This window comes from Sapajus apella, unplaced genomic scaffold, assembly GCF_009761245.1.
Source record: "Sapajus apella isolate SASKATOON/1434 unplaced genomic scaffold, GSC_monkey_1.0 scaffold94, whole genome shotgun sequence".
Lineage (NCBI taxonomy): Eukaryota > Metazoa > Chordata > Mammalia > Primates > Cebidae > Sapajus > Sapajus apella.
In genome coordinates, this window is record NW_022437034.1 from 236,582 (window position 1) to 247,262 (window position 10,681).

At 48.9% G+C, this 10,681-nt stretch overlaps 1 protein-coding gene across 1 annotated transcript in view; it reads left to right on the forward strand.

Annotated features, from left to right (window-relative positions):
* The first annotated feature begins 9 nt into the window (after positions 1-9).
* The window catches only part of STOX1 (storkhead box 1), a 58,609-nt gene continuing 47,937 nt past the window's right edge, over positions 10-10,681 (forward strand). Inside the window, exon 1 of the mRNA XM_032256161.1 lies at positions 10-406. Within this exon, the coding sequence (XP_032112052.1) occupies positions 97-406 (310 nt within the window). The 5' untranslated portion in view covers positions 10-96. The remainder of the gene's footprint in view (positions 407-10,681) is intronic.

Consider the following 10,681-nt stretch of genomic DNA (forward strand, 5'->3'; position numbering starts at 1 on the left):
CGCGCAGTCGGCCGATCCTCCCGCCTAGCGAGCGGCGTCCCTGCTCCTGCGCTGGCCCAGGCCCTGGGCTGCGGGCTCCCGGCCGCCCGCGAAAGCATGGCCCGGCCGGTGCAGCTGGCGCCGGGCTCGCTGGCGCTGGTGCTGTGCCGGCTGGAGGCGCAGAAGGCCGCAGGGGCCGCGGAGGAGCCCGCCGGGCGCGCGGTATTCCGCGCCTTCCGTCGTGCCAACGCGCGCTGCTTCTGGAACGCGCGACTGGCGCGCGCCGCCTCGCGGCTGGCCTTCCAGGGCTGGCTGCGGCGCGGGGTGTTGCTGGTGTGCGCGCCACCCGCCTGCCTGCAGGTGCTGCGCGACGCCTGGAGGTGCCGGGGGCTGCGGCCGCCGCGCGGCTTCCGCATCAGGGCGGTGGGTGAGTTCGGGGCCCGGAGGGGTGGGGCGTCCCGCGCCAGCTGTGGGCTCCGAGCTCCTTGCTACAGGGGCGAGCGCAGCCCCAGCTTCTGCCACAGAGGCGAGGCGCCGCTCTGAGGCACGAGGGCTTGGGATTGGGGCTTCGGTCCGGGGGCCAAGACTTCTCGGAGACGTTTCCTCCCGCTAGGACACTGCCGCTCGAGTCCCCAAGTGTGTCTGGCCGCTGCCAGGGCTGGCCTCGGGCTGCGTCCGTTCCGCAACTCTTAAAGCCGGTGGAGTGCACGGAAGGAACTTTCTACTTAGAAAAGTGATGCTCTGGATAGAGAGGCTTTGGGCTAGGGGCCACTGTGTAGGCTCCATGGGGTCGCTTAGGAAGGAAGGGTACCCCAGGGGAATGGCCAGAGTTTACCAAATCATCTGGCTGCTTTTTTTTTTTTTTTTTAATTACAGATCCGCAGCGGTTGGCATTCAGGTTTTCACGTCCTGTAGTACTGGATGGGGCGCTGGTCTTGGGTCGGGACCTAGCAGCTTTGGGGTCTTTATCTTCTTGGGGAAAACATATTTAAGTAGCGTCTCATCCCTTTAGCTGAATAGAGAGGATTCCACCTTCCCAGTCTTTTCAGACTTAGCCGTTTGTTAGGTTTGTTAGACAGCAGCAGCTTTTTGCCTGCATGAAATAGATTCTCATTCGAGAAACGAAACCACTGCACCTGTGAGTGGTCTCTGACTCTGGCCACTAACCCCAGGCAGGCGTGTCGGCTCCCTTTAACAGCCTGGTTCTTGTCTGCATTTATGTGAGGCTGCAGGACCATTTGATGCTGTGTTGACAAGTCACCAGCTGTTCCAGCGCTTAATTTTCACATCTACCAAGGAACCTCTCTGGGTTAGTCCATAAATCATCCTCCTCTTCCATCCGAGGAGAAGGAGAAGCAAATAAAAAACATTCGTTTGGCCGGGCGCGGTGACTCACGCCTGTAATCCCAGCACTTTGAGAGGCTGAGGCGAGTGGATCACCTGAGGTCAGGAGTTAGAGACCAGTTTGGCTAACATGGTGAAACCCCGTCTCTATTAAAAATACAAAAATTAGCTGGGCATGGTGGTGGGCGCCTGTAATCCCTGCTACTTGGGAGGCTGAGGCAGGAGACTGGCTTGAACCCAGGAGGCAGAGGTTGCAGTGAGCTGAGATGGTGCCATTGTACTCCAGCCTGGGTGATGAGTGAAACTCCATGTCAAAAAGGAAAAAAAAAAAAAAAAAAAAAGAAGAAAAAAAAAAAAGAAAAAAAAGAAAGAAAAAAGCACTTGTTTAATTCCCAAGAATTAGGAAACAGGGCAGCAAGAAGCACCTGACCAGTACTGTGTATCATCCATTCCCAGATGGCGTTACCGCATCCCAGCAGCCAGTGCTTTAAACCTTCGCCTCTCACCTCCATGCTGTCTGTTCCCTAGCCTCCCCACCCCACCCCCCTTTTTCTTAAAAACAAAAAAAGAGCTCATTGCAAAACCACATATATACATTTCATCTCCTTTTACTTACAGGAGTGAAGAAAATAGGTTTCTGGCTCTGAGAGCCAAAATCCTGATGAGGGAAGAGGTCTTTCAGACAGGTTCAATGAAAAACTTTTTTCAATTCTGTATCCTCAGTTTTTCTGGTTTGAATTAGTGGTTACATTCTCAGGTCCCCCCCGCCTTTCAAAGGGTGAGCACAGAGTATATTGCAAAGAGGGAGTGGGATGTGAGGGATGTCTAGACCTGGGGAAGAAATAAGAGGTGGCTTGTGCTAAGTCACAGGCAGCCACTAATGCCCCAGCAAGCAGTGATAAATGCTGGCGTCTGTGTTGGTGCTGTTGAAATACGCAGCACACAACACCTGTTGCTCCCATTCTCTTCTGCACAGTAAGTAATGCTGCCTCGCCTCTACCTCCTGGGTTCAAGTGCTTCTCCTGCCTCAGCCTCCTGAGTAGCTGGGACTACAGACACGCGCCACCATGCCCAGCTAATTTTTTGTAGTTTTAGTAGAGACAGGGTTTCACCATGTTGATCAGGATGGTCTCGATCTCTTGACCTTGTGATCCACCCGCCTTGGCCTCCCAAAGTGCTGGGATAACAGGCTTGAGCCACCGCGCCCGGCCCTTTTTTTAATATTTTCATTCATTTTTTTAAGCCCTGACTATGGCAAGGACAGATTTTGAAGTTTTTAACAAGTCCTGATAAGTATTTGAACATTTAGCTGGGATTTGGACAAAGCCACCCGTTAGGACATTTTGAGGAGCAAAATGGAGAAAAATTTTATTTGATGCTGAGTGATGGATACACATGGGGGACAAAGGGGTTGCTTTTGCTTTGAATAGTGTTACTAATTGCTGATTTCTGGTCTAACTTGGGGTCCCTGGGTTCGTATCAAAAGAGAAGAGGCAGCTCTTGGGCTACCTTAGAGTCCTGGAGGGTGGCAAAGGCAGGAGAAGCTGCTTTCCCCAAAAGGAATTGAAAGTTTGAGTCTGCTTGCTCCCTTGTCTCTGGCATCACTGGCTTCCAGGAGGGCAGGGAAAGAGCTGCTGGGGACTATTGCAAGTTCTTGTTTCGTTTTCACTGTTTGTGGGGAAAAAGCAAAATGCTAGAAAAGGCCATAGTGTCAGTCTGGTCTCCTTGCTTTAGATTTTTTTTTAAAGGCTAATTTACTGCTGCATGAAAGTGTTAGGGCATAGGAAGTATTGCTGGCCAGCTTAGGTAGAAAATGCAGGGGGAGAGGGATGGCGGTCAGCTTTATAAGTCCAGCTGTGCTGCCTTGGGTCCTTCTGGACTTAGGGACCTCTGACTCATAAGGTACGATGAGGGAGTGCCCTAGGTAAGCAAACAGAAGTGACCAAAGCCCCAGGTCCAGATCTGAACTTAAGTCATGCAGAGGTTAATGTTTTTTCCACGTTTTGTGCCTTTTCTCTCCCTCTTCACTCTCTCTACCTTACCTTTCCTCTGGTAAGAAAAATAGTTCCCAGGCAGAGAATATTTCTCTAAAAAGAGAGAGAGTGGATCTTTAGCTTGATTAACAAGGGGCTAACTCTGTTTTTGTGCTCCAGTCCTTAAATGTTGTATTTTTTTCTTTCTTTCTTTCTTTTTTTTTTTTTTTTCAGTAGAGACAAGACCTTGCTCTGATTCCCAGGCTGGTCTCTAACTGCTGGGTCCAAGGGATCCTCCCACCTCAGCCTCCCAAAGTGCTGGGATTAACAGCACTGGCCCAAATGTTTTGTTTTTTGTTTTTTATTAGCCAGTGACATTAACAAATGAAAGAGTGAGTTCTGAAAGCTGGAGGGAGACCCTGCCTCACCAGCTGAGCAACTGGGGAAGGAGGTACTTCAGGGAGGTGGGGCACTTGTATTTGTTTGGAAGAATCTGTTGCTACTCTGAGAATACACCTAATGGGACAGGAAAGATTAACGGTGGGAGGCCACTTGGCCAAACAAGCTTCTTCCCTTCTCCTGAAATTTATAGCTGGGTTATCTCCACCCTGTCACCCCCAGCAGGGCCTTTCATCTTTTCTCACTGAATAAAAATGCCCCAGGCTAGGCCTGGTGACTCTTGACTGTAATGCCAGCACTTTGGGTAGCTGAGGCGAGCAGATCACTTGAGGTCAAGAGTTCAAGACCAGCCTGACCAATATGGTGAAACCCTGTCTCTATTAAAAATAGAAAAATTAGCCAGGCCGTGGTAGCACGTGCCTGTAATCCGAGCTACTTGGTAGGCTAAGGTAGGAGAATCTAGCAGGCAGAGATTGCAGTGAGTTGAGATTGTACCACTGCATTCCAGCCTGGGCAACAGAGTGAGACTGTCTCAGAAAAACAAAACAAAACAAAAAAAAGCACCAAGTACTGGTGGTTCTTTTTAAATACTTGATTCATGAATTCATTCATGTGCCAGGTACTGTTCTAGGTGCTTCTGTGTGTTTTGTTTTGTTCTGAGACAGAGTCCTACTCTCTCACTCAGGCTGGAGTGCAGTGGTATCATCGGTATCGTCATAGGTCACTGCAGCTTCGACCTCCTGGGTGCAAATGATCGTCCTACTTCAGCCTCCTGAGTAGCTGGGACCACAGGTACATGCCACCATGCCTAGCTAATTTAAAAAAAAAATTTTTAGTAGAGGCAGGTCTTGTTTGCTATGTTGCCCAGGTTGGTCTCAGACTCCTGGGCTCAAGCAATCCTGCCTCTACAGGCATGAGCCGTTTGCGCCCAGCCGCTTCTGTGTTTTTGTTTTTTTTTTTGAGACGGAGTTTCGCTCTTGTTGCCCAGGCTGGAGTGCAATGGTGCGATCTCGGCTCACCGCAACCTCCGCCTCCTGGGTTCAGGCAATTCTCCTGCCTCAGCCTCCTGAGTAGCTGGGATTACAGGCACGCGCCACCATGCCCAGCTAATGTTTTGTATTTTTAGTAGAGACGGGGTTTCACCATGTTGACCAGGATGGTCTCGATCTCTTGACCTCGTGATCCACCCGCCTCGGCCTCCCAAAGTGCTGGGATTACAGGCTTGAGCCACCGCGCCCGGCCGCTTCTGTGTTTTAATGCGTCTTTCATTCAGACTTGCTTCTACTCAAGGGAGATAGAGTCAGCCTGTTTCTCCTATCCAGTTCATGAGGGGCTAGCTGAGTAGGAGGCCATGTTCTGGAAGCTGGCTTGTTTACACAGTCTTCTCCAGGCCACAGTGACTCCTCTGGGCACTGCAGGTTCTACCTTTAGTTAGGCAAGAGTTCTTTGTGCTTTGGGAGGTACTGAAGATCAGGTACATCAGGTTGGCCAAAGGGAAGTGATGGGAGCATCTTCCTATCTCTCCTCGTGCTCCTCCTACCTAATCCCCCAAACTCCTCTGAGCATGGCCTTCCAATCACGGAGAGATATTGAGGCAAAACTGCAAGTACTCTAGGAGTGTAGAGTGTCATGTCTGCACCAATGCTAGATGTTGACCACTGTGGTTAGTGAAGAAAATTTGAGTTCAGTTTTTTGCGCTGCCACTTATTACCTGTGCGTCCTTGAGCTGGTTACTTAACCCTTCTCAGCTCCATTATCTTCATGGGTACAAATGAGGACACAATAGCTCCTTTGCAGGTTGTTTTGAAGATAAGGTACCTGGGAGCCTTCAGCATGTGCCTGGTTCAGAGTCAGCATCAGGAAAACAACAAACACAGGCAATTTCCAGCATGGAAGGAGAAGAGAACGGGTCTCTGGATTCTTGCTCTCTAGACAAGCCTGTCTCTGTTGAGGCCTGTATAAATCAATTGCTTGCCTGGCACATACTTATGTTTAAGACCTCTGTCTGTCCTTCTGTCCTGTCCTTCCTGCTTAGTGCTGGTCAGGTCCACAGCTATGTGTCGTCCTGTGCCTCAGCCCAGGTCCCAAAGGGTGCCTGGTGCTGGAGAAGCCGCCTGCACTGGGATTCCGATGCCTGAGTTTGTAACCAACCTGCTGCTAAGTTGCTGGGAGCCCTTCAACCTATCCTCTCACTTCTCTGGGCCTCTAGTTCTATAGCTGTGAATGGCTTCCTGCTCGCTTTTACTCTGTTGACTGGCTAAGTCTTCCCAACCCCTAGCTTGATCCTGGCCTCCGCTGTGTCCCAGTCATCTGTGTCAGGAGGCCCCAGGAAGAACAGACAGAAGCTCACACTGAAGTTGCTTAAGATATTTTCCGCCGGACGCAGTGGCTCAAGCCTGTAATCCCAGCACTTTGGGAGGCCGAGGCGGGTGGATCACGAGGTCAAGAGATCAAGACCATCCTGGTCAACATGGTGAAACCCCGTCTCTACTAAAAATACAAAAATTAGCTGGGCATGGTGGTGCGTGCCTGTAATCCCAGCTACTCAGGAGGCTGAGGCAGGAGAATTGCCTGAACCCAGGAGGCGGAGGTTGCGGTGAGCCGAGATCGTGCCATTGCACTCCAGCCTGGGTAAATGAGTGAAACTCCGTCTCAAAAAAAAAAAAAAAAAAAAGATATTTTCCACAAACGGGGAAGTATACCTTCCTCTTAGCACTGCCCAGACATCTTGGTTCTCTGCTATCATTTCCCCTTCACCAAGCATCTGACTACACAGTTGTTGAAGCACCCACACCATGCTGGGCCTCCCTTGTGCTCAAAGTCAATTGTTAGGTATGCAGTGAGGATTTACCCTGTGCCCAGCCTGATCGGTCGGTCCATACAGAAGGGCAAAAGGCTCATGCCCTGACCTTAAGGAGCTCATAGTCTAGGGACCAGATGGATGAATAAGTGACACACAGTTATAGGGAGCAATAAAAGGATAGATGATCAAGAATCCCATGCATATGTGTGTATTCAAGGAACACTCCCTGGAGGAAGTGATGCCTAAACTAAGATATGCAGAATAAGCAGATGTTAGTGTAGTGAGAAGAACATTTTAAGTTGAGAGGGAGGGCATGTGTCCCAGTTGTATGACCCATATGGGGAACCACAAGCTTCTGGGTGCAGCTGGAGCATGGAGCAGTAGGTGGGCGTTGGCACAAAGGACTTGCAGAGGTGCTGGCATGGAATGGGCCCTGACTGCTCTACTGATGGGTCTGGGTTTGAGCCTGAGGCCACTGAGGAGTATTATGCAACAAAGTGCATGTATGTAATTATATTTGTAATCCTGTTTACTTGATATACATGGTAGATACTTCCCAGCCTTAAATATGCATTATCTTCCATCAGTGTTTGCCTGGAATGGTGGCACCTCTGAAAGGTGACGTAATCCCCCATGGGCCTACCAGAGGGCCCATGGGACTTGTTCAGTGGCAGATCTGACATCTGAGAAAGACCTCAAGAGCCATGCAGGACATCTAGGATCTAATCCCTTGTCACTAAGCAGCTGAGTAACGAGCTTCTCATTCAGTCCTCTTGGGGCCATGGTTGGCTCATGTGTTGGCGAGTGTTCCGCCTGCCCTTTCTACTGCACAGATTTGGCATCGGACTCCAATAAGATACCATCTATGCAAGCACTTTGAAAAGTGTACAGTACGAGTACCAGCATGTCTTTCCATCTATTTGTGCCTTCTTTAATTTCTCTCATCAGTGTTTTATGTAGCTTTCAGTAATGCCTATCTTTCACCTCCTTAGTTAAGTTTGTTCCTAAGTATTTTATTCCCTTTGGTGCTGTTGTCAATGGGATTCCTTTCTTTTTTTCTTTTTTTGAGATAGGGTTTGGCTCTGTCACCCAGGCTGACGTGCAGTGCTGTGATCCTGGCTCCCTGCAGCCTCAACATCCCAGGCTTAAGTGATCCTTTAATCTCAGCCTCTCTAGTAGCTGTGGCTATAGGCAGGTGCCATAACACCCGGCTAATTTTTGTAGTTTTAGTAGAGATGGGGTTTCACCATGTTGCCTAGGCTAGTCTTGAACTCCTGGGCTCAAGCAATCCTTCCCCCATGGCCTCCCAAAGTGATGTGATTACAGGCGTGAGCTAGGATTGTTTTCTTAATTCCTTTTTGGATAGTTTATTGTTAATGTATAGAAATGCAACCAATTTTATGTATGTTCAATGCCCAGTTAATTTTTGTATGTTTAGTAGAAACAGAGTTTCACCATATTGGCCAGGCTGGTCTTGAACTCCTGACCTCATGATCCATCTGCCTCAGCCTCCCGAAGTGCTGGGATTACAGGTGTAAGCCACTACACCTGACTGTTTTTGCTTTTTTTTTTTTTTTTGAGACGGAGTTTCGCTCTTGTTACACAGGCTGGAGTGCAATGGCGCGATCTTGGCTCACCGCAACCTCCGCCTCCTGGGTTCAGGCAATTCTCCTGCCTCGGCCTCCTGAGTAGCTGGGACTACAGGCACATGCCACCATGCCCAGCTAATTTTTTGTAGTTTTGGTAGAGACGGGGTTTCACCATGTTGACCAGGATGGTCTTGATCTCTTGACCTCGTGATCCACCCGCCTCGGCCTCCCAAAGTGCTGGGATTACAGGCTTGAGCCACCGCGCCCGGCCTTGTTTTTGCTTTTTAAGTATGTATTACTTTTAGTATCTTTTGAGTTTCGCTTGACGGGTTGCCCAGGTAACACAGTCACATAATATGCAAAGGTATACAGGAAAAAGTCTCTCATTTTCCTACTCCAGCCACTGATTGCCTTTCTCTGGAAATGGCTGCAGTGACCAGTTTTCTAATCCTTCCATAGATAGTTTATAAATCTACAAGTAATATAGATAGACATATCTGCCTCCATTTTTACATATATGTTAGCATATTACATATATTATTTCTCTTGGAAACAAGTTTTCTTAAAAAGTAATTTAATAAATAAATGTATAAGTCCAAGGAAGTTAATAGCATTGTTCTAGGGCGCAGAAACACTAGTTCTATAGGATGTAAGTAGGGATTACATGAAAGAGAATTTCCTAGCTGAGTGTGTTTGGAAACCACGTTTAAACAGGTTTCATAAGTGCAAAGGCTTTGGGAGACCTTGGTATGCTGATGGTCTGCACCCAAGAGGCAGGAGAATAATCTTAATTTTCCAGTCTCATTCTACCAGTGAAGCCCCTTTTTGCCAAGCTCCTTGTGGATAGATGTTGGAGACATTCTTGGGAAACTCTGGGTCACTTTGGAGTATCTTCTTGTGGAAGGAGCTGATCATCTTGTCCCATGAGCCCAGGGCCCACCTTACAGAGGGCCATGTCATCTCAGAGCCCCTTTGTGGAGTGGACAGAGATCAAAGTAAAAACTGCCCACAACCTCTCCCCCAGGGAGGTGTGTGTGTTGGAGGATCATGGAAAGAACACTAGACATAGAGTCTGGACCATCTATAAGGGTCTGAAGAGTATTAACCATGTGACCTGGGGCAGTGCAGTCCTCCCCTTATAAATGGCAGCCACCATGCTTGCCTTGCTCTAAAGTTGTGGCATTGGGATGCAAAAATCCCCTATTTGAAGATGTTATTCCCTGACCCTCAACCCCACAATGGAGGTTTCAGGAAGGAGCAGAGTTTGGACATCCCATGGGTTTCCTAGATCAGAGGGCTTTTAGAAGCCACCCTGGAGGTTTAGTTAAATTTCGTGCTAGTAGAAAGTCACTTCAAGATTTTACAATGTAGAGAAATCTCTAGAACAGCTAGCTTTTAATAGATGAGGAGACAGAAACTGTGTGTCAAGATCATTTGTGATATTAAGCTTATTCCATGATAATGTGCTTTTTTAAAATAATGGACTGTTTTTTTAAATTTTAATTTACCTTTTGAGGAAAAGTGTGCAAAGTGATCCTTTTTTTCTTGTTGATACAAGGTGCCACTCCATGGCTCTGTACCATTTATTTATTTATTTATGTAGAGATGGAGCCTTGCTCTGTTGCCCAGGCTAGAGTACAGTGAGTGGCACGATCTCGGCTCCCTGCAAACTCCGCCTCCCAGGTTCAAGCAATTCTTTGCCTCAGCCTGCCAAGTAGCTAGGATTACAGGTGCCCACCACCACGCCCGGCTAATTTAGTAGAGACAGGGTTTCACCGTCTTGGCCAGGCTGGTCTTGAACTCCTGACCTCATGATCCACCTGCCTCGGCCTCCCAAAGTGCTAGGATTAGAGGCATGAGCCACAGTGCCTGGCCAGCTCTGGACCATTTCTTTTTTTTTTTTTTTCTGAGAGAGAGTTTCGCTCTTGTTACCCAGGCTGGAGCGCAATGGCGCGATCTCGGCTCACCGCAACCTCCGCCTCCTGGGTTCAGGCAATTCTCCTGCCTCAGCCTCCCGAGTAGCTGGGACTACAGGCACTCGCCACCATGCCCAGCTAATTTTTGTATTTTTAGTAGAGACGGGATTTCACCATGTTGGCCAGGATGGTCTCAATCTCTTGACCTTGTGATCCATCCGCCTCCGCCTCTCAAAGTGCTGGGATTATAGGCGTGAGCCACCGTGCCCAGCCTGTACCATTTCTTTAGCAGTTAATTAAGGATCAAGAGGTCCCTTGTGAAATTCTTCCTAAACTAAAGCAGCCTTTGACTCCCCAAGTCTTAAGCCATCAGCTGTGGCTGTATTCACTTGATGGATGGGAGGAATGGGGTCTGGCAACACATGGCTGACTGGTACTACATAATGGTAATTATAAATTAGATTTTTGCCGGGCGTGGTGGCTCAAGCCTGTAATCCCAGCACTTTGGGAGCCCGAGGCGGGTGGATCACGAGGTCAAGAGATCGAGACCATCCTGGTCAACATGGTGAAACCCCGTCTCTACTAAAAATACAAAACATTAGCTGGGCATGGTGGCGCGTGCCTGTAATCCCAGCTGCTCAGGAGGCTGAGGCAGGAGAATTGCCTGAACCCGGGGGG